This window comes from Chelon labrosus, assembly GCF_963514085.1.
Source record: "Chelon labrosus genome assembly, chromosome: 13".
Taxonomy (NCBI): Eukaryota; Metazoa; Chordata; class Actinopteri; order Mugiliformes; family Mugilidae; genus Chelon; species Chelon labrosus.
The window spans coordinates 16,117,354-16,142,341 of record NC_140346.1 but is presented as its reverse complement, the minus strand read 5'-3'; the positions used below and the strand labels follow the sequence as shown (position 1 = coordinate 16,142,341).

The following is a 24,988-nucleotide window of genomic DNA, read 5'->3' as shown; positions in this document are numbered from 1 at the left end:
GGATAAGATTTGGATAGTATAGTCTTGACGCGGGACTTGAGGATTGATCAAGACCTTTCGAACTCTAGCACGATGGGTTTGTTGTCTGATCGTTCTCATTTGTATGCAGAAAAGGCCAGACTGTTTTTACCTCATAATCAATGGAAGACAAGCATGACAGAGATTCAATAAACAACTTTTATTTTTCACTAAAACCTCTGGCCTTTGTTGTGTTACACTAGTCTCCTTTCACTGCCTCTGTCTCTATCTTTATTTTTTCCCCCTCCTTTCACCCTACCACAGATTTAACCAATTTTCACCTCCCTGCCATTGTCCCCACCTTTAATGTCTGTTATTACTACCCTTACACAAGCCTCGGCTCTGACCGCTCTCTTGTGCTTATTCTCACCTCTTTCTTTCTTTTCCTCTCCTGTCTCCTCCTATTCCTTGTTTTTTCATTTCACCTCTTCCACCTGTCTCTTTCCTGCTATTATGCTTCCACCTAAGTCTTTCTCAGGTACAGATGACACCACTCTAATAGAAGGGTGGAGTAGTTTTCTGAAGCCAGCTCCCTCTCTCTCCTTGCTGCCTCTCCTTAATCACCCTCCATCAGTCTCACAATGAATCTCTATGTTTGGGTGCGTAGTGGTATTAGTTCTGCTGTGTTGGGCTTGTTCTGCCTAGGGGGGTGGGGGTCACCTCATGGTTCAGCTCTTTGCTGTAACTGGGCTTTAAAACCACAAAGTTTTTCCAGCTGGTAGCAATGAATGACAGATTTTGGCCCCAATTCTGAATCTCACCAGATTAAACCTATCTGATCTGCATTTTCTTCAATATGGTATGCCCAGGTGGCTAGCGAAGGAGCCACACCACTGTGGTGTATGTCTGGACTGGAAAATCTAAGCTGCAGCTTGGATTTTTATGGCAATGCAGGAGAAGTAAATTGCCCGTTGAATCTTAATAGGATTCTTGCATTTCATAGATACTCACAGCTTGGTATTCATAAGGATTCCTCATTCAGAGAAAACATGCAGCTATGTGTAATGCAAATTTGCTATTAATTGCTGCTTGAAAAACAGTATTACAGCCTCACTTGGGTCGTTTTTATTCTCTCCACGTGGCACTTGTTAACTTTATTGGATACTTACAGCATTAGGATCTAATAAAATAAACTATCAAACCTTTCTTCCAGCAGTTTATAAAAGTTACACCGAAAGAAATTTAAACACAGACTACTTTTTTAGTTGTGTGTGTTTGGGTCCGTCTGTCTGCGACTTGGAAAGTTTTAGGAATTAAATATTAGCCTCAGAAGTGAAAGTAAAAAACTGTTTAATGGCAGGTGCTCAGCTGAAGAAGTCTCAGAAGCGGAGCTGCATCATCCCTCGCACATTTATTTCCCTTTTTGGACTTTTTTTTTAAAGAGCTTTTCTGTTTGCCTCAAACAAACTTGTAGTGCTACTTAATGGCCAGTTCTTGATAGTCAGTGTCTGTTCCCTTTGAATTATTTCAACTTTCTCTAAAAGGATGTGACATACATGAATTTATGAAGTTAATTAACTGAAACACCAACACTCTTAACCCGAATTAGTTGACTTTACTCGCAAATCGCGTGGAAACCCGTTGCCCTATACCACTTTAGTTTTTTCACAAGCTGAAACTAAACAAGTCGAGTTGTATTAACATGGAACTCTAACTTTTTACACAAGCTAAAACTAAAAATGGCGAATTGTATTAACATGAAATTCTGACTTTTTACACAAGCTAAAACTAAACATGTCAAGTTGTATTAACATAGAACCTTAAGTTTATATTTATTAGTAGTGTGTACTGAAAATCATTAAGATAAAATTAGCTAATATACTCATAATTTATTACAATCACTGTATTTTCCTCTAATTTAGTTTTTATTTTTTGTATGAAATGTTTCAATTAAAGTGGATGGAAATGAAGAAACACCTTTAAATGCTCCATTGCATTTTATTTAAGAAAAATGGCAAAACAAAACAGAAAAATTCTGGCCACTGTTTCTGTCGCTCCAGAGGTGAGTGTGAGAGTATCTCTGTTTCTGCTGTACTGGGTGTGTCACTGAAGACTTCATCAGATAAGACAGAAACCAGCTCAAGGACAGGGATGACTTTGACTGTTGGTCTCTCTGGAAGTTCTTCAGTATCTGTCAGATTGCATAGTTCATTATTGAAATCCGGATCTTGGTATTGAAGACTGAAGTTATGAGTAAGTCCCAGTGATTCTTTAAACTGGCTTATTAAATCCTCGACTGTCGACGGTCTTGTATTTAGGATGACTTTTCTTATGTCCGCCTCTGTTAGAATAACCCCCAAGGTCATCTTCTGGTTTGCAGTCATCTTGGGAATAGAAACAATAATTAGGTCATTAGAAATATACATATCCAAAAGGACAGTTAATTTCTGAGCCATTGCTTTGTCCATCACAAAGATCACCATTTTATGAACCAAACTTTGAGTACTATTCTGAAAAACAAATTCTTGGGAATTCTCAAAAATCACAAGACAAAAATGTCCCCTGAAATTAAAGTGGTAAATCATTAAAAGCTGGGTGTTGTCCGTGTGTGTTGTCGATGTCTGTGTGTGTTGTCTGTGTCTGTTATCTGTGTGTGTGTTGTCTGTGTGTGTTGTTGTTGTTGTCTCTGTGTGTGTTGTCGATGTCTGTGTGTGCTGTCTGTGTCTGTGTGTTGTCTGTGTGTGTGTGTAAAATGACGGTAATAATAATGACAAAGTCGCGCAAACCTGCAGTGTGTGAGCCGTCCTCAGACTGTTAACACTAAGCTAACGTTGACATTTAGCCGACACAATTTTGAGTGGACATTAGCTAGTGTTAGCCTATTTACACCATGCACAGGTTCGAACAGTAACCTTACACAAGAAAAAAAAAAAAGCCGCGTCAACAAGTCGCCCCGACAGCGATTGAACGACGGAAATGACGGCAATATTAATGATACAGTCGCGCAAACCTGCCGTGTGTGAACCTCCTCAGACTGTTAACACTAAGCTAACGTTGACATTTAGCCGACACAATTTTGAGTGGACATTAGCAAGTGTTAGCCTATTTACACCATGCACAGGTTCGAACAGTAACGTTAACCTTACACAGAAAAAAAAGCTGCGTCAACAAGTCGTCTCCAAGCTTTTGTGTACCTATTCAAAGTTCCCACAAAGATAACAATAGTTATTTTACATACTAACCGTTCCTCTCGGAGTAGGTTGTTTCCAACTTTAAGTCTGCAGCCGCTCGTCCCGCCAAGTGTAGAGCACCGTGTGGACGGACGCACAGTTACGCTGGCCTTGTCACGTGACCCGGCAGGTTTTTGAATTAGGCCCTTCCCTTTTCATATGAAAGTTAACATACCAAGTTATCTCTACTAAACATGATTAGTGCAATGAATCTTTCAGCTAAATAGTCCAAAGAACTAATGTTGTTTAGTAATGATAGCAGGTTTTTACAAAACATAAAAGAATAAGTAATGATCACTCAGATGTTTAATTAGAAACAAAATCTGGGTTTACAGTGAATATGTCCAACATATTTGGCACAGCTGTTCACTCTGCAGACATATGCTCATATACCAGTATATATGTGAGAAGTAATATTCTTTACGAATACATAGAATAAGGTTAACTTTGTCAGCATTTTTTACCTGAAGCTGTACATTTTCTTTTTCAATATTATTACAATTATTTATTGTATTATTGTACATTTATAAAATGTTATAGTTCATAGAAGCAAAATATTTTTACAAGGGATGTCCCAATTTTTGTCAAACCAAGTATAAGTATTTATAATTAAGTATTCACGTTACAAGTACTTAATAATATCATGACTCATATATGGACTTTACCAGGGCTCCGGTACAGGTGCAGTACAGTAGATCGTTTTTATGTATATCCTTAAACCCAGTCAGAAGTGACTGGGTTTCAGATGTCAACCTCATAATCAGCCCCAAATAATCCCAGAGTCCGCTTCTGCCCAATAGGACACTGTAGCATTATATTACATTATACAGTACCTGGATGTAGTAGGTGTACTAGGGGTTGGCATGTTTTGTTACAGTCTTTATCTATACTGGTAAAGCAGCAGCCATATGTCTTCCAAGCAGGCTGAAGGGCAGGTCCCTCAGGCCATAAGACTCTACAAAGCCTCCCTGTGAGGAAACAACTGGATTTTGGTCATTGCTGCCATTATCTATCTAATCTAATCTAATCTAATCTAATAGCCATTTTACCTGCATACCTTCTTCCTCTTCTTTTGGGTTTATTGGCAAAACCAGTCTGGAGGTTTATTCGTGCCCATAATTCCACTGCCTACCTGCATTGCTCACATTGGTTACACATTGTAATCCTAGATTCTGTTTGTAATGAGTTTCAAGATTATAGTGGTTGTACACAAAGTTCAGCTACATATCCGTAAGAAGAAAGTCAATTTTAAGCAGGCATTACAGGATTCCCGTTTAGTCTGCTTGCAAATGACACACGTGCGCCTTTCCTGTCTCTTCTTAATCACAATTACAAAAGCACAGCTGTCTCCTGCACCTCAGCTGACCCTTTTTCTCACAACACGATTGATCTGTTTTGTCAAGGCCACACCGGCACAACCAGCGCATGCATTTCCAAATCCACCGTCTTGTCAAGATGCAGTCTCTTGATTTGATCACTGAGATGAAAGCGAGGAAAGGCGGAGTGACTCCCAGGTGAGCAGCGAGCGAAATAGATTTCAATTTAGCTGATTGTTGTCATCAAGAGTATGAAGAGGGGCTCCGTTCCATATTACAATGGCGCTTTGTTTCATCTTAGTCAGCTGTGTCAAGTAGCTGCATTTTTTTTTTCTTGTGTAGGAGGAGACATTTCCCAAACCAGCTGATATTGCTCAGCTTTCTGCCAGCTGCTCACTGAATTAATGCACCGCCATTCTCACTCTGTGAACCGAAAGTCATCAAGAACATACAAGTCTCTCCATCAACATGTTTGTGTGCCACTTAAAGACCAGGTTTTTCAAAGATTTGTTGGCCAACTGCTTGCTGGTTTTGTTGTGTAAAGTAGAGCTGTGCTTTGTTGGGAGGTGCAAACCAAACATTTGGCCATATTCCCAGAACTGGATTAATCCCACTGTTAGATTAGAAAACACTTCCAATCAAACCTCCTTGTGGAAAATGTTCAACACCATTGAAATGGATTCAACAACAGGAAAACATTTTCCCATCCTTGATAAACACAGATGGATTCACAGTAGGCATGTGCAACAATTTACTGGTAAAAGAGCTACTTCAGTTCATCAAGGTTTGAGAAAATGTTCCTTCCTCTCAGCTGGAAGCCAAACATGGAGTTTAAAATATCTGACTCAGGTTTTCCCCATAAAGAGATTTGTTCTAAAACAGAGCAGTGGATTGAGAAAGGGCATCTCTGGAGGAAAGGAACTTTTTTCTCTCTCAACTGGATGATCAATGAGATAGAGATCTCATGGTCAATGTTCCACTCTCCTAAAAGGCACCATGGGATCCTCAGCTTACTTCATCTTTATCACTGGACTGCTTCTGGTTTGACCGCTGGGACTAGATGTGGGCTCATTACTACCACAAATAGAGATCTGGCTGCATGAGCTGAGGGATGCGCTGGCTGTCAGTGATGGAGATTGTTGGGAAGGCAGCATCGATACTCTGCCTCGCTTATCTCTGGTGTCTCATCTATGCATTCTCTCCCACGAGAGCTTTATTTCCTTTTCTGAATGCCAACAGCTGGTCTCCCAAATCGCCTATAAACCTTTTGGTTCAAAAGGGGATCAGGTAGCTATAATAGACAACCACCTGCCCTCCTCCATCTCTAGCCACCCCGCAACACCATCCCTGCCAACTTGATGTTCCAGCCTTGGCGTCACACTTGCTGACTGATGGACAATGTCTTCAACAGCATCTGTTCTCTAATACTCAGTGGCCAACATAATTCCCTGGCTTGCAATGAGCTATATTTGGCCAGGCTTTAGACTCTGTTGTGTTCTGCCATTGGCTGGTTTGCTACGACGGATGATCTCCGAACTGATTAGCTATGTCCACTTTCTGACGGTAAGCAAACTGTTATTTCTTTACAGAACAGCTCCCAACGATCCCTTTCAGCAAACCTGGTATTCTGATCACTGAGATTAAGTGTCCACTGTCCACCTGTCTGAAGCGCCGAGTATTTTCAAGGACAGTTTAGTCTCTGTGCCAAGCATGTGTTTCTAAATGATGGCCAGGTCAGCGTGTGGTAATGTAAATAGCTTAAAAGCGAGAGCGGTGATAACTTAGTTTTGTTCTGCTGCCCCTCTGAGTCCAAGCCAGCAGATGTAGATGCTGATTATGTCTCTGCTCTCCATATGGCACTACCGCACATCCACCTCCTGTTCACCTCCCCCTCAGTCAGACCCCCTCCTATCAGGTTCCTGTTCGGTTCACACCGGACATGTAGCAGAATGACTTGGGAACTTGTCAGCTCAACAGCCGAGTCAACCCAGAGCTTGTAGGACTGGACGGAAGGGAAATTAACGTTCGCCTTCACTCCAGCTCAGCGCATCCATCTCGTCGCTAATTCCTGGTCAGATTTGAAACCAGAGTGAAATGTCAAATCTTCTACTGAAGAGGGGTTATCAGAGGTTACTGCTAAGCTTATACAAAGCAATTTCAAACAAACAGCCAGCCGCGCTTCACTGCAGTTTGAAAATGTGCCGGTTCATTTTATCTAGGTAATCTGAGCAGATCAGAGTGGAGTCACAGTGTAATTAAGGCAAGTATATTGTAAGCACATTGTAAATGAGTTGAGGTGTTTTTGCTGCCAAATAAATGGGCCTCCTTTTCCACTGCACGCGCCTCAAGTGTGTGTGTGCGCGCGCGTGTGTGTTACCTGTGCAAAGCTTGTGTCCTGTGAGCGCTTCCTCATTAAACGGCTGTCAAACCTCTGTCTGCAGACCTGCCAGCCCTTCTGTCACACTGCAGGAAACGCACACACACAAGTCTACGGACAAGAGCACACATCCAAGCCAGAGAGAGCAGGCTCTTTGAGCAGCTTCTTACACACAGTGTGAAAAAACATGGGACTGAGCTGTACCTTCTCTGGTTCGGCTGTATGAAAAGTTACAGCTTTGAGCACCTTGTTCTCGAAGTGAAAACTTGGAAGTCTTGTGGCAGTGTGCTTCCTAAAGAATGTATTTCACTTTACATGCCTTGGACTGTCAGGTTGCAATAATTTGAGATGACCTTGTTTGTTTTATATAAGTGTTAGTCATTTTCATTCACCTCTTCAAATACAGACAGAAGAAACTTATATGCATATTTCCATCACTTTTTCCACATTGTTTTACACAGTTTAAGGTTTGACTGACGCTCTTTAATGATGTTGCTGCACAGAGAGAACTTGTGCCACCAACTGCTTATCTCTTACCCTTTACTATGGTGACAGACAGTACACAAATCAGCCACAACACTGACACCACTGACAGGAGAAGTAAATAACATTGACTGCTGGGAAACTTTTGGACCTGGCATTCATGTGGATGTTACTTAGACATGTACCACCCACCTAGACCAGACCAGGCACCGCCACCCCATAGCAATGACACTCCTTGATGGCAGCAGCCATCCCCAGGAGGTTTAGGAACAACTCAAAAAAACATGAAAAATAGCACAAGGTGTTGACCTGGCCTCCAAATTCTCCAGATCCCAAACTGATCAAGTATCTGTGAGATGCTTGATCAACCCACAGGACCCAAAGGCCCCCACTAACAACATATGTTGCCAGACACCACAGGACACCCTCAGAAGGCCCATGTCCGTTCTCTGATGAGTCACAACTGTTTTGGAGGCACAAGGGAGACCTACACAATATTAGGAAGGTGATCATAATGTTATGCCTGATCGTTGTATATAAAAAAACTAAATAAACTGAGAAATGTAGTCCTTTAGTTTAAGAATGTTTGACTGAAAACGATTATTTTATGACATTTAATCATTTATAATTAAAATATAATAGTAAATTTGCCTAAAACTAGTCCAGCAGTGCCACGTTAAGTCAAATTCCTAATAGATTATTTTGCAACATAAATGTCTACTGTACATTTCACAACCATAGAAACAAAACAATAAAATGGTAGCTGACTTAATTACTTTCTTTGTATTGTCTAACCAGCACCTGAAAGAGCCCCTACCTATGCGGCATTGGTTTTTAATGTGTTTTCAGTCTGAACCCCCACTAAGAATCTGATACAGTTTTTGAAACTCGGCACTTGAGACATATTATAGGTAAAATCAAAAAAGTGCTGAAGTGTAATATTCAGCTCTGCTCGTTACAGAATAAACTGCTTTTATGACTTCCTGTTCTAACAGCGAATAAACACTCCACCTTCTAAATAATAAATGAGAGCCACTAAACTCTGCTTTAACTTGGAGTTTACTGCGTCTGTAGCCTACTGAGACCAAACAATAACAAAGCTAAACCCTGATGTTGTTATTGAATCCCCTGAAACCGCACGTCTTGAGAAATGAACCAATAAAGAGGGGAACATCAAACAGATTGTCTCTGACAACAGAATCTAATTTAACACTGCTAAATTCAATGACACCGTTTAATGAGTGCTGATTGCGACCCCTTTGCTATTCCTCACTCCCCGTTTGTGTCCATTATGTCTGTTTTGTTTTTTTCCTGTCTTCCTGTCCTGCACACACTTTCCCTTGTCTCAGCCTCTCCTCTGTCACTCACTTCATTGCTCTCTTCCTCTGTCAGTCAGACTGTCAGTTTCTCCCCATCTGTTTCTTTTTTCTCTCAGTTTTTTTCTGTCTTTCACTTGCACTCTGACTGCCTCTCCTCACTTACCCTTCATTCCCCTGACACACAGCTCTTTCCCCACAGTAGTCACTGTGGTATTTAGTTCTATTTACAGTAAATCTACCAGATTATTGAAGGAGGTGCGGTTACCTTGGGTTTCATTGTTTACCAGAAATGATATTTCTCCCTCCCAATTTGTAGATGTAATTAGTTTCACTCCCACACCACCAGTGTCACGGCCTTGAGGAGATGCTTTCAAAAGAGGCTTTCATCTGATTTTTGATGTGCTGTTTTCTTAGTGGTAGCTAAGTTTACGTCACTACATCAATAATCTCTTTTGAATTTGACAGCTTGAATTTAACCACTGTGTCTGTGAATAATATTGCAGTAAATTTATGATAATTTCCCGTAAAAATAACACTGAAAACTCAGTTTGAACTTAACCTTGACATAAAAAGATTTCTGGAGAAAATATAAAATGATGTTTCCTTAATGGACTCAACAGGTGGTAGAAAAACTAGGCCTGTGGTGAACTACAGGACCTTGGCTCAGGCCACTTCCAAGAATCAGAGGAGAAAACCTTGCTCTGTGATGACGTTAGGCACACTTTATCTGGAAATGTGAATGTCGGTCTACATTTGTTGTCTGATAAACATCAAACATGTTTGATACTTAGTAGCTATGACAGAGAAGTGCTGCAAAGCGAGGCTAAATATTGTAGCCCTTTAGGCTGACGTTAGCTAGCATACTAAAAGTTATAGATATTGAAACTCAGTTAAAATCTCACCGCCAGTTCTTGCTGAACAATAGACACCATGTATTGATGTCCAAACATTTTCCCATCCACACTTATTTAACCTTCTCCTTTGTTATTTCTCACTGCAAAACATCACTAAAGTACACAGTGTTGCCAGCATCCAGCCACCACAACTTCTCACATCTGGCTTCTAGTTGTTTGATGAAGTCATGTAGTCCACTGATGGACCGTCACGCATACATACACATTTTCTGAGGAAGAATAAATACACTGAAATTGTAGAATAAACGAGAAAATGGTCTCCAACCAGCACAAATCCTTTCTCACCTGCCCAACTAAGTTTCGATCTGGCAACACTGACGGTACAGCGAGTTCTTGTTTTAGTTTGATTGGGCGTTCACTGCCACCTACTGGACTGGAGGGCACATCTGTAGATGAACAGCAGGTGGTTTTGTTTGCATTCAGTGATCTGGGACAATATACTATTGTAGAGTGTGTTTGCCTTACTTTCAAGTCATGTTGCATGTACAAGTTTAACACGGTACTCCATGTAGTCTGACCCAAGCTTTAAACCAGGACTTAATGTTTTTTTGTATTCATCGTATTTGTTTTAATTGGAACATTAAATTGTATCCAATGCTACAGTGGACGAGCTATTTACCAGCCGACATTTTTTGTCATTTTGTGCCTTAAAAAAGCTGACTGCTGCAGATGTAAATAAAGTGGATGAGAACTGAACCAAAAACACGAGCAGTAATGATGTCCAACGATGAGCAGAGAGATGCTGAAAGTCTCTGTATAGCTGTGCTGGGAGATAATTGTCTGCTGCACAATCTTCACTACAAGCAACCCTCTCCACATAACATGTAGTCATTTGATTGGATGTGACTACACGTCATGCGTGGTGAAATGGGCCAGTTTGGCACTAAGCAGACTCATTGTAGATGAACACTGATGATCACTGGCGAGTTTCTGGCAGAGCTAAACTGAAAGTGCCACAGCTGTTAGACGCAAAGACTCTTTGAAGCTGTTCCCTGCAACAACACATGTCCGAAAGATTTTTCTGTTTTTATTTTTAGGGATTAATCGACCAGCAGAGCGACTGATGGAAGCTGTTGGTTGCAGATAAGAAGTCTGGCAAGTGACTTTGATGGGGCTGACAACTTGCTGTTAGTAATGCGGAGATTGATTTTCTTTGCTTTGAGTGCCCCTGGTTTAACTCTGGTCTCAATATTAAACACTTTGTCACATCAGGAGGATAGCAACCAATTAATTGTTGCTGTGGCCAGGAGGAACTATTTGAGAGTGATGTATATAAAGAATGTCCTGCCTTGCTGTGCTGTAAAATACATTTAGCCGACTACAGTTCCCCTGCTGTTTTATTTTTAATATTGTCGTTGATAAAGTGGATTTTTTTACTAGAAAAAAAAATGTCAAAGACTTTTTTTCAGTTAATTTCATTTGGGAAAAAATATTAGGAAGTCTAATTGGATATTTTCTGCGTGAGTCAAGGCTGCGTGCTGTGGAATTTGATGATGAATCAGGACTCAGAGCCAAGTAGTTTCCCTGGGATGCCAGCATTTCTCGCAATAATGTCCAGTGGGCCAGTTCTACAGAAAAGGACGACGTGTATGTATCTGTGGTTTGTGTGTGAGTGCGTGTGAATATGTGTGTGTGTGTTTGTGTAAGCAGCTTTCTAAACCCCCACTGCTTCAGATACAGCCTATCGAAGCGTGTCAGGTTCTAAGTGAAAAGGGGCGGGTACCGCTACTCTGCAGTGAAAAGGAGGAGAGGAAAATGGATGGGAAAAGGGGGCAAGTGGAAAAAGAGTAAACCATCTTGGGGTATTAGAGGAAGGGATAGAAATGGGAAAAAAATGGGTTGTGAAAAATTGTACAAATGCAGCAGGGAAGATGAAGGACACACCTGAATAAGGGCACATTTCCCCAGTGTGGTGTACAGCTATTACCCAGATTTTAGGACTCCTTGAGAGGAACGAATGGCGCTCCAGCTATGCCTGTCAGTAGTGGGCGCACCTCCATCCATCCAGACACCCAGGGACCCCATTACACCCTGATGGGCAGGGATAGAAAACCAATCGAGAGGATAGGGGTGTGAGGGGGAAAGCGATGTATGGGCACTGGGAACCGCATAGACAGGCAATCTGCCATGATAAAGAGGCTCCCTTCCTTGTTCCCGCTTTCGGACCCAGCACGTCCTCCTCCACCCCCTTCAAGCCCCACTGCGCTCTACTCCAAAGCCTTGCCAGCTGACTGACCTGACACCTGCCACACTGATTCGCGCTCTCTCCACCCATTTCTTCCTGGGCCTTCACTGTAAGCCCTGGCAGCATGTATCTGTCCCATCACATCATACCATGGAGAACTGACGCAGAGATGGATTTTATTTGGGGGGAAGTAGACAGGAGTAGGGTGTGAATTGGGGTGGAATGTAATTTATGAGTTTCCTGAAGTTCAACAGATTTGTAAGGTGCTCTGCTCTGGATTTGTTGCTCTTCTCAGGGAGCACTGAAGGCCGCAAGGTGAGCTGTAATGTACTTAACCTCCCTTCAGACAGACTTTGAAGAAATCAACTGTAATACATTTCCTGTTGCTGTTCCGCTGTTGCAGTGTGGAGGATGGGAACTGCCAAAATCAACGATAAATAATAATGTTGTCTTCAAATACACTAAATTAATTCCTTTATAAAATGTGGTGTATATTAAATGTAGAAGGGCGGCACAGTGGCGAGGTGGTTAGCACTGATGCCTCACAGGTTCGAATCCATGGGCCGGCTGGCCTTTCTGTGTGGAGTTTGCATGTTCTCCCTGTGTCTGCGTGGGTTCTCTCCGGGTACTCCGGCTTCCTCCCACCATCCTAAGACATGCTCATTAGGTTGATTGGTGATTCTAAATTGGCCGTAGGTGTGCGTGTGCGTGTGAGTGTGAATGGTTGTCTGTCTCTGTGTGTGGCCCTGCGATGGACTGGCAACCTGTCCAGGGTGTTCCCCTGCCTCTCGCCCAATGACAGCTGGGATAGGCTCCAGCAGACCCCCGTGACCCTTAACAGGACTGAACGGGTATAGAAGATGAATGAATGAATGAATATTAAATGTAGACACTGTCTCACTCATTTGCATAATGAAGGAGAAATGCAATGATACAAACCAAATAAAAAACAGACAGTTAAACAGGAAAGTGAATAAATATGGATATCATTAAGAAAGCAAACAAGTACATGAGCAAATTAAAACATTGTGTGTTTTTTTTAAAAATGGATTAATGCATAGGCATATTTATTCATACACTTAATTAAATATATAAAGCGACTATGTGGCTTAGATGGTGAATTGGCTTTAAGGTTTGTTTTCCTACAAGGTGAATATAATAAAACTGTAATAAGACAGAGAATTCACCGATCAGGCATAACATTATGACTAATATTGTGTAGATCTCCCTGGACATGGTCTTCTGAGGATGTCCTGTGGTGTCTGGCAACAGAATGTTGTTAGTGGGGGCCTTTGGGTCACATGGGTAAAGGGGAGGGGCCTCTGTGGATCAGGCTTGTTCCAGTGCATCCCACAGATACTTGAACAGTTTGGGATCTAGTGAATTTGGAGGCCAGGTCAACATCTTGTGCTGGTTTTCATGTTTCTTTGAGTTGTTCCATTTTCAAGTGTCAGTTTCGTTTTAGTAACATAGCGACCATCAGTTGCCATGCCAACTGCTCCTTAAAGTGGTCTCGTGGGACCGTGAGAGTTGTAAAAAAGAAGTACAGTGTATAATCCAATATTTCTTTGTAATTGGTGGAGATAGAGCAGAACGTAGTATTAATTAAACGAAAACGTGAGTCATCGATATCGCGGCTCCAGGTGTCTCCATTCTCGGACCATACTGCGCAGACTGTGGCCCCAAACTCGCAAGATGGTGCCACCCGTATCCCCAGGAAGATAGCGTCAGATTGGCCAATGCAAGGAAGTGGGGACGCATTGTCCATATTTATACAGTCTATGATGTGTTCCTGTGTCAGGCTGCATCCTGCTGAGGATGACTGCTGCCATCAAGGAGTGTCATTGCTATGGGTGGAGGTGCCTGGTCTGGTCTAGGTGGGTGGTGGTACATGTCTAAGTAACATCCACACGAATGTAAGGTCCAAAAGTTTCCCATCAGAACGTTGAATTGTTACAAGATGGTCAATGTTATTCACTTCTCCTGTCTGTGGTTTTATTGTTGTGGCTGATTGGTGTGTGGAATAATAGTCCCCCAATTTAAATATCAAGACTTTCCACATTTTGTCTGTTGGCTGAAGATTTCAGTCAGCCAGAAATGATTAAACATGACAGCTTTATTTACTGCTTGAGATGCTTGTAATTATCCAGCTACTTTTTGTCTTCTAAACTCTGGGGACTTTATATAAGAAAGGTTGTAAACTATACACATCTGAGAGTGAGCACTGTTTGAAAGGGTACTGAACTAAAACAAAAATAATATGTCACTGTACTACCACTGTATGTCTGCAAAGTCTCCCAATTAGGATATAAGGAAATATGCTGAAATAGTGTTACTACCTCTAGTGGAGTGAAGAGTTTTTGTCACCATATTGATATCACCGATGTTGACTTCACACTTTGAGTAATAATCTTCTAACAGCTCCAACACCTATCTCCAAAGTATCCTCACACACTCCACAGGTTTGGGAGAGAAATGCTGTGTGATATTTTATATACTGTGTGCGACTGTGTGCATGAATGTGTGTTAGAAAAGCATCACCTAAAAAGCAGGGCGTTGAGTGGCTCCACAGTGAGCCCGGTAAATAAATGCTCTTCAGCCGTCGGTGATGGGCTGTTATACTAAAAGATTTACCTAACAAGAGCTTGTTTGTGTGGGTGGAACAAAAATAAGTTTTTTAGATCCGGGCTTGTACTTTATATGAGCTCCAGTGCCTCAGCAACTGAAAAATACGTGTATTGAATATGCACATTAGTACGGACCCCTGGGTTATCCTCGCTTGCAATTTATCATAACAGATCAAACTGATTTCTTCAGAGCTATTCTTTCTTTTGACTGCCTGCTGGCATCTGAACTATTTTTATCTTGCAGGTCGTGCAGGCATTTTTTAAAACCTCACCTGCATAGGCTTATATCTGTTTTAAGTTTGAGTTTAATTTTTTTGTGTATGTGAATCACATTTTGGCCATGTGTTTTAAGAAATACTGTTAAATAAATATAGCTTTACCTTGTTATATCTTTTTTTTATATATATCTTTTGTGCCATCTGCTCCATATTAAACTTGACTATGTTTGCTGAAATGCATCTACTCAACAGCGGATGATTAATTAAAATGCAACAGATAATCTGACACATACATCTATGTGCAGGTGCCCTACGTCAAGGTGGCTCCAGAGGACATCCTGAAGGTTCAGTTTCCGCGGTTCACAACTCTGGACATGAGACCAACTAATACCGACATCAGCCTGGCTGTGGCCGGCCTTCTCACCTTCTTCAACAGCACCACCGCCTGCCTCATATGTGCCCAAGCCGACTGTGAGTACAGCATTCACACCCTCGTGACACAAAAGCACAGTCATACACACCTGGGGAGAGTGCTCACACGCTGTCTTCCCTACATCTGCCAACAAAGTGCAAACATTTCTGTTTAATGTCTGCTCTGCTTTAACACGTGTTAGCACGCATAGGCTGCCTGCACGCACGCCGACTGTGTTCTGACAACAGACGCAGCACTTATCAGCATCGCGCCCCGCGACACGCTTCCTCCTGAAGCAGCTGCAGCTCTCCACAGCCACAACTCCCTCGCAGCAGTAGGTCCGAAATAAATAACATTTCCTGCAGAATCCTTTTCATTTCCCACTGTCGTCCTTAAATTAAAATAACGTTATAGCACGTTATTCTGCAGTGTGCACTGTTAAACACTGTCTGCTGATCAAAACACAACTTTTAAGACAAACAAAGAGAATGAGGGTGGAGGTTGCAGCCATAACCACCAGTAATCTTACCACCTTCTTGTCCAAGGCGCTCATTAGAGTCTAAGATACTTAACTGAATGACCTTAAAAAAAGCCTGAAAATCTCCTCAAGGGAGGTTATTTTCGCAAATAGAGAGGAAGATTAAATCATGGCTTGTTCCCACCCTCATGTGGCCCAGCACGCAGTAATTACAACTACCTAGACAAAGGCACTGTGACCCCGAGTGGCACCAGCTAACCTTTTTCCTAATCAGCACGAGGCTTTGAAGAAACGAAATAGACTTGAGACATCAAGCATGTGTCAGACAGCCCAGAGATGGCAATGAGCCAACGTGAATTGCCCACCCCGCCTATCTCGATTCTCCGTTCTTATGCCTTTAAACTTCTCTTTGGATGTTTTCCGGTCTTTGAGTCCGCTTTGACTTATAACCTTCACGAGAAGATTTGTCCCTTAAAGCGTGTTAATTTAAACTTGTAATTGGAAAATGTTGTTTTAATTAATTTCATTTTATTTAACTGTTGTTTACTACATCACCCTATTATAACTAAAGGGTTCAAAAATATATCATTAGTTGTTGTTCCTTCTACATATTCCTGTACCTGTCAGTCATTTTTCTGTTTTCAAGCTCAAATCCGGTGTCTGCGACATTTATTCCACAGAGAGTTGATTAATACAGCTCTGGCGAGAACGGTGATAACAAGTGAGCCTTTTAGGCACCCCCTGACTTTAATATTGGCGAGTCTGAAGAAAAGAAACTAATTTTCACATTACATTTCTTATTCCCTCTGGTTGTATGAGCAACTACCGGTCGGTGGAGGGATTCTTATTCTGTGTCAGTAGGCTAAGAGTGGACTGGAAAGGAAATTAAATAAAATGGAAAAAAAGTGAAACTGGGGGAGATGAGAGGTAGATAGAAGAGAATAAGGGGACTCTGAAATGAAGGTTGGGATGAGAAAGGAGGCTGCTGTTTGGCAGATGTGGGAGAGGTGACATGTAGCGAGTGGGGTGAAGGGCAGGGAGGTGGAGGGAGCTACACTAGAATTATACATTAGCAACAATCGGGAGACGGTCCAGGAAATGACGTGGCCGCATTGATTGCGCTCTCTTATGTGAGCCTCGTTCACTCAATAGAAAATGGAGCAAATGGCAGCATGCCTGGATTTGTGTTTGTGTGTGTCTTTGCATTTGTGTTTGAGTACGTGTGGGTCAAGGTCTGTGTTCGGCAAAAGCTTCAGCTGAGACTCATTGGAGTTTGGCTCCTGCTCCACCGGCCCCACCCTCCTTCGTCAGCTCCCCCAGTCAGTCGGTCGGTTGGCATCCTGCTGTCGATGGCTCGTCCGCATGTGCCGGCCTCATTAATCACCCAAGGCAGTGACAGCCTAATAGAGTGTGGCCAATTCATGAATATTTTCTAGGAATGGCTGAAGAGGCAACAGTGGAGGTGGAGCTATGCCCAAAGGCATGGTGCACACCAGGGTGGACATTAATCTAGCTAATAACCCCCAGTATTGATGGCAGTGGGTGCAATAGAAGTATTCTTGCCCAGGATACAATCTGTGTGGTTGACTGTTTGGGCCTGCCAGGACGCCCTACATGTGTATATTCTTTGAACAAAAAGAAACAACACCTTATATAAGTGCATGCACAGAATTCGCTGCCATGCACAAATGTACAACAGGCATATACATGAGTTGTGTTCCCACACTCAGAGGCACTATGCTGGAGCTTTGCACTTTCATTAGCGAGGGGACTGGTGCAGTCGTCAGTAAGCTGAAAAAGAACATCTAATAAGCTCTGAAATTTAACTGGAGAAGCAGTGCAGGTACAGGATTTCTAAATTCAACAAAACAGCCGGCCTCAGATGCTTGCGGAGAATACTTTTCCACCTTTGATAGACACAGTTGGAGCTCCCTCCATTGTTCTATTGCATCTGAAATAGGAAATAGCACTTCCTGACTGTGTTGTATTATTTTGTGTTTCCATTACACATTGCAGCATAGCTGTTACTTGCACTTTTTTTTTTCCTGGTGATGATCGAATTCCCGTGTCATAAATTACAACTCACCGTTAGACTCATGTCTATGTGGTATTACCATCACTAGCCTGTAATCAGTGTTAGTCAGGTGGAAGAGGCATCTCAGCGACCTGTGAACGATGAAATGTATATGGTGGTGTTGGGCCTGGTACTAAGGCACTCAGTATTGGGGTTTGGCTATCATGAATAATTAATAATTATCAAAAATAATTATTTATTATTAAATAATTGGATCTGAATTACTAGATCACCTCGGGGCACCACCCTTCTAGGAAGGGAAAAGATAGCCAATTAATCAAAACAGTCTCATAAATTATACTAAATTGTCAATTTGGAGTTCGGATTAATAATTAACTTAATAACTATAACCAAAATTACCACGTTAACAACTAGTTACAGTTGAAGGAATTCGGAGTTCTTGGCAGTGTAGAGGTTGGCAATATTCACTCTTGTGCAATATTAAACAGACAGGTATGTTTAAAAGACATTTATTAACAAGAATAAAATTAACATACAAGGTAACTACAGTGTACTCAATACTACGTGCGTGTGTGTGTGTGGTTGTGGGCGTGTCAAGATGGCCGCCGGTTGTGGGCGTGCCAAGATGGCCGCTGGTTGTGGGCGTGCAAAGATGGCCGCCGGTTGTGGGCGTGTCAAGATGGCCGCTGGGCCTTGAGGTCTTGAACACAAAGGAACAATGGCTGCTGAGTGGGACACTCAGACCATGTGCTCGCCAGTAGATGTGTGGAATGTGATAAGGGTTTTATGAGGTGCCAGGTTAGAGGAAGAGTGGTTAGTTAAGCATGCAAGACCCTGAGTCTATGTGTTGCACAATTTAAACTAACATCAAACCACTATACTATAAACAACTCAATAAACATAAATATCACATTCAATCAAAGTTTAAGTTCTATGCTCTGCTTAGCTTAACTAGGCCCAGGTCATACTACCAGTTGGTGGAAAGTCCATTTCTGGTGTGTTGCTCCTTAAGCTGGCTGATGGAAGGGCCGAGCTGGGAAAAGTTGAAGTCCTTGCTGTGTTTTCCTGATGGCAAACGGAGGGAAACCGGCCGCTCCTTGAAGTCCTTTGAAGTGGCTTGTTAGCAGCTCGGTGCTAACTAGCCATGTGGCTCCTGTTCTTTGAGAGTTTAGCCTGCAAAGCTTTTGTTTGTTGGCTAAAGAGCTGGTGTAGATTCCTCAGCAGGAACTCGCTTCGCTGCTGTATGGAGAACAGGCCTGCAAGTAGTTGCTCTTTGTTAGCAGACTACCTGGCAGCCAGCTGCAGCTGAGCCGCTCGGGGTCTCCACGTGGAGGTGTGGAGTTGAAGAGGTGGAAGAGTAGAGAATAAGAGAGAGAACAAAGGCCAAACGGTGCATTTTATATGACCTGATGACCTCATAGGTCACATGCCACTGTCAGCCAGTGAACTGCTTGGTCAGTTTTCACACCTAGAGGATTGTGGGATACTGGGGTTTTTCCAGGGCTCCTTTGTTCCCAAGACAAAAGCAGCCATGTGGTTACCTGATTATGCACCACCAGGTTCAGATCCCAACATTCCCCCCTTTGGTCTCACGATCTTGCTCGATGCGTGGTCGTGAGAGCACAAGTGTCCGTGCGTAATCCAAGTTGGAAAAGTTCATTCATAGTAATGACGTCTGGGCAGTCTGTTAACCAACTGGGCTGTGGTAAATGCTAACTATCTTAGCTAAGCAAACAAAATCATCAGGTGACAAACTGAAATACACATAAGCACATTGACATTTACTAACAGTGTTAGTGAGAAAGAGAAGAATGTCAGTGATGTAAATTGTTAGGGTAAGATACAGAAAGAGAGTGGCACCTACAATGATAAAACCATTTCCAAACGTCCAAGAGTTTTGGTTTACTCACTGGATCCTATTAGAATAATTATTATTCAAAGCAGTACTCGGTCTGATCTTAACAGAAATAACAATTTTGTCCTTCATGCAGATGTTGCTGCGGAAGGATGTCATCACATTTTAAAAATCTTGGTTGTCAATGGTATGTATCATTGTTCGAATGTGTCCTACAATTTGTGTTTGATAAGGACATGTATAAATTGCAAACTACTACCGAGGAGTTGGTTCTGGTGTAATTGCAAAGTTAGACAGTGGGTCTAATCAGAATTTAGGCTTTTCTCAGCTAATAGTGGCAGGTGTGACTATTAGTGAGTTGAAACTATGGAGTTTGCTGCTGTTGCTAACAAATCAACAAGTTTGCCTACTTAACTGCAAAGAAAGTAAAGTACATAGTACCTACTGGCAGTACAGGGATGGACTGTTATCACTGTGAAGAAGGAACTCTGAATCTGAGGTGCCTTGAGTTTTTCCGAACTCGTGGCTCAGGGCTGTAACGCTCCATGTAGCCAGAGGCACAGAGGTATTCAGAGGCATTGTCACTGTCTGCTAAATTATGATCATCTAAACTGCACTCAGAGATGCTGCGATCATCATCTGAGCAGTCTATTGGCTGATCATACTGCTGGGCCATAATTTCAGAGTAAGGCTTTCTACAGCTTCGACTGTGTGAATGCCTATCTCGGGGAAGCTGGCGGACATGGCGGCTACGCTCAGTGTCCCTGTGTGGCCCTTTATCGCCCCCCTTTGGTCTGTTGTGAGGGTGACGTTTTAAGGTGGCAGATCGGGATGATGCCTTGGTGGTTGAGCTGGAGGGCTCAACAGTCTTCCCTCTTGTTTTGGAAGTGACAACAGTTTCCCAAGCCACCTGTGTCATCTTCCTGATGTCCTGCATCGAGGGGTCACCTTGGCGCGTCATGAGTACAACGTGAGTGCGTACACATGGGTGCAGGTTCTGCAAGAATAAGGACTTGAAGGTGGAGTTTTCTTCTAAGCCTGCTGCATTCTTGCCCTGGAAGTACACATGTTTCAAACGTTTGTAATAATCTCTAGGACGCTCATGACGGGTATGTTTAATTTGGAGGGCTGCAACCATTGAGTCAATCTCATCAGCAGTAGAAGAGAATTCTTCTAGTAGTGCTTGACGGAGCTCTGTGTAGTCATCTCTGACTGTGGGAGGTTGTGACTGGATAAACTTATGGACAGCTTTAGAGCTTGTTTTCCATACAAGTTTAACCTTCTCCCTTTGGGTTGCATGGGGCAGATCAATTAGGGCGTGGTCTAAATCCCTAACGTAATTGTCAACGTTATGATCACAGCTGTCTGGATCAAAATGTTCAATGTCCTTGGCAAGGAACTCAAGCACTTTAAAGCGGGGACACTGTGGTGTCCGGGCAGGTGCATCACGTGCAACGGTTATCTCTGGTGGAAAGGCGGGGGCTGGGCAAACCTGTGGTGTTGTAGTCCCCCCTTCGGAGAGATGGGCACGGATGGAAGTGTCATACATCATAGACTGAAAAGAAGATTGGGCAGAATATCTTCTGGAGGATAAACTACATATCTCTTCATGGTCTATATCAGAGAGATGGGACGTCAGGTAATTGTTACCTCGGTCTCTCAGAGGATGTTGAGGACCCGACTCCATTCCCAGGAATTTAGGGTCAGCTGGAAATTGTTCCCATTTTCTAACTGTAGGGGACGTTAACCTTTCACTACAGGAGGAGTGTGAATCGGAGTAACCAGAATCACATTGGCTTAATGACTGTGGTGGGGAAAGACAACCCGATTTAAGCCTTAACAATTCCTCTTTGTGTGCACAAAGATCTGACTCTGCTGAGTGCAGGTCTGCTAAGTAGCGCATAGCTTTCTTATTGGCCATTTGTACCTCATGGAGGAGACAAGCCGTTCGCGCATTATGGGACTCTACCTCCTTTTCTAAGGCTGCTTTGCTCTGAGAGGCAAGGCTGGATTGCCTGTGGAAGTTCAGAAGCAAACATCTTAACAATGGGCCTTTGGATGCAGTCTGTGCATCACACCTGTCCTTCAGTAGAGAATCTATTTCATCCCTGCACTCACTGAAATTCAACTCGTTAATGAATTCAGGGTAGCCTGGGTTTAGGCTCTGTGCAAGGGAAGAAATGAATTGCTCTACACAGGGGTTCTCCATTGTTATGTGGGATGGAGGTGTCAAAAACAACAACAACAAAGCAATGGGGTTAGCAATGCTATGCTAAGTAGCTATGTAGCTTCTAAGAGAGAGGCTAGAAAGGTAGCTATGGCACCATCTAGTGGCTCTAGTGGGCACAACAAATTTGGTAACACGGTAAATGCAAATTTACTCACCAAAACTCAACATGCAATAACTGAAATGCAGGGCAGTAACAGTTAGAGACGTGATTCTCAAAGTTAACTTAGGCTGTAACACGTGTTAGTAGCAGCTAAGTATATAACTTATATTTCACAGGGCTGGTAGCACACTGTGGCTCTATCTCACAATCCTTATCTTACTTAGGCTGAAATGCATGGCAGTAACAGCTGGCACAAGTTCTTTCACACAGGGCCGGTGGCACGCTGTGGTTTAATTCAACAGGGGAGCACTTAAATTAACAGGAAACAGCTTGACTGGATTGCATGAATACGTGGTATTCGAATGCCGAAATTCTTACAACTACGAAAAGTAGGTTCAACTTGAATTGGCTAGCAGCAAAAGCAACACTTAATGTAGAACAATGGGACTGAAAACAGTAGTTATTAATAACGAATTATTAATAATTTATCAATTTATCAATTTATGAATTTCATAAATTATCACCACACTGCACCTGTTTGTAAGTACAACTGGACATCTACTCTTGTGGTAGACTAGTGGGATTGAACGTTAAGACTTCTGGCAAGTCTAAAAGTTGTTCAAAAATATTTTTGGCTTTGGCCAAAATTATGCTGAAATTAATATTGCACAATTATGAATAATTGCCAACAGTACTCTGCCTCACACGGGGCACCATTTGTTGGGCCTGGTACTAAGGCACTCAGTATTGGGGTTTGGCTATCATGAATAATTAATAATTATCAAAAATAATTATTTATTATTAAATAATTGGATCTGAATTACTAGATCACCTCGGGGCACCACCCTTCTAGGAAGGGAAAAGATAGCCAATTAATCAAAACAGTCTCATAAATTATACTAAATTGTCAATTTGGAGTTCGGATTAATAATTAACTTAATAACTATAACCAAAATTACCACGTTAACAACTAGTTACAGTTGAAGGAATTCGGAGTTCTTGGCAGTGTAGAGGTTGGCAATATTCACTCTTGTGCAATATTAAACAGACAGGTATGTTTAAAAGACATTTATTAACAAGAATAAAATTAACATACAAGGTAACTACAGTGTACTCAATACTACGTGCGTGTGTGTGTGTGGTTGTGGGCGTGTCAAGATGGCCGCCGGTTGTGGGCGTGCCAAGATGGCCGCTGGTTGTGGGCGTGCAAAGATGGCCGCCGGTTGTGGGCGTGTCAAGATGGCCGCTGGGCCTTGAGGTCTTGAACACAAAGGAACAATGGCTGCTGAGTGGGACACTCAGACCATGTGCTCGCCAGTAGATGTGTGGAATGTGATAAGGGTTTTATGAGGTGCCAGGTTAGAGGAAGAGTGGTTAGTTAAGCATGCAAGACCCTGAGTCTATGTGTTGCACAATTTAAACTAACATCAAACCACTATACTATAAACAACTCAATAAACATAAATATCACATTCAATCAAAGTTTAAGTTCTATGCTCTGCTTAGCTTAACTAGGCCCAGGTCATACTACCAGTTGGTGGAAAGTCCATTTCTGGTGTGTTGCTCCTTAAGCTGGCTGATGGAAGGGCCGAGCTGGGAAAAGTTGAAGTCCTTGCTGTGTTTTCCTGATGGCAAACGGAGGGAAACCGGCCGCTCCTTGAAGTCCTTTGAAGTGGCTTGTTAGCAGCTCGGTGCTAACTAGCCATGTGGCTCCTGTTCTTTGAGAGTTTAGCCTGCAAAGCTTTTGTTTGTTGGCTAAAGAGCTGGTGTAGATTCCTCAGCAGGAACTCGCTTCGCTGCTGTATGGAGAACAGGCCTGCAAGTAGTTGCTCTTTGTTAGCAGACTACCTGGCAGCCAGCTGCAGCTGAGCCGCTCGGGGTCTCCACGTGGAGGTGTGGAGTTGAAGAGGTGGAAGAGTAGAGAATAAGAGAGAGAACAAAGGCCAAACGGTGCATTTTATATGACCTGATGACCTCATAGGTCACATGCCACTGTCAGCCAGTGAACTGCTTGGTCAGTTTTCACACCTAGAGGATTGTGGGATACTGGGGTTTTTCCAGGGCTCCTTTGTTCCCAAGACAAAAGCAGCCATGTGGTTACCTGATTATGCACCACCAGGTTCAGATCCCAACAGTGGTGTAAGACTGATGGAAAGATGCAATGTAGTGGCAGGCTTTTGGTGACTTTGATGGTAGTTATTATGCACAAAGACATAAATATTATGTTGCTACTAAAGATCCTGATGTAAAAAGAAGTCGGGATGTACTTTGCAAGCATGAGAATGTGCTTTATTTATCAGTGGAGTGAGAGTTAACTTTGAAGCATGTACTTTGTTCTTTCTTGTCCAATTAGAGAAAAAGTCAGTCGGGATTTAGGAAGAGTTGTCACCTGTGTTGGCAGTGGCCATCAAAAAAGCACAAGGGTGATGAAGCCCAGAGAGGGTTGTCATGTTGTCAAATCCAATACAAGCACAAGCACTTCACCCATTTCTTTGTCTACCTTTCATTTGTTTTTTATTTTTATTCTTTTTACTTTCAAATTCAGAATTCAAATTCCATAGGCAAGGGTACAGGGACATCTTAGTCTTTCTGCCATTTTATCAAGGCCTCTATGAGGGTGATGTTTTGCAGTAGTGTAGTCAAGTTTTAGTCAACCCAATTATGAGCCTTCTCATTTTTGCATGTTTCAGTTTAATATTTTGTGGCTAAATCTGTGGCCACCTTTGTGTGCGGTTACCGTGGTTACAGTTATTATTCTCACCTGTCACAATGTTGCTGGGTGAGACCCAGTGTCCATGTCCCACTGCTCTGCAGTGATGCAGCTGACGGACTCATTTTCTAAACTGCTCTCTCTCTCTCTTTGTCTTACTCTCATTAGCAGAGCTACCAGTGAATACCTCCACTGAACACCAGCTATTCATTCAGATGAAATGATTCACCCTCTTCCTAATTAAAATGCTGTGTTTACTGTCTGAGTCTAGCTTAAGATGAGATGCTAAACTGTGGAATACAATCACTGATAACACAGACTTGTTGGATAACATTAATAGCATTATAGAAGTCATAAATCCTGGAAATGGTCTTTTCCTCATAAAAGATATCCGACTGAAATAACATTAAACATCCACATCACCTGTGTTAGATTAACGCATATCTTCTTATAAATGCTGGATGCTTCCTTCCAGTTCATAGTTTGTCCCTGTTGCGTCTTGCTTATTTGCTATTGTCCTGTTCTTCCAGATAACTTTACT

At 42.4% G+C, this 24,988-nt stretch overlaps 1 protein-coding gene across 1 annotated transcript in view; it reads left to right on the top strand.

Moving 5' to 3' along the window:
- grik4 (glutamate receptor, ionotropic, kainate 4) overlaps positions 1 to 24,988 on the top strand; it is a 225,320-nt gene that overhangs the window by 113,744 nt on the left and 86,588 nt on the right. The window contains exon 5 of the mRNA XM_084558293.1: positions 14,933 to 15,098. Within this exon, the coding sequence (XP_084414419.1) occupies positions 14,933 to 15,098 (166 nt within the window). The remainder of the gene's footprint in view (positions 1 to 14,932; positions 15,099 to 24,988) is intronic.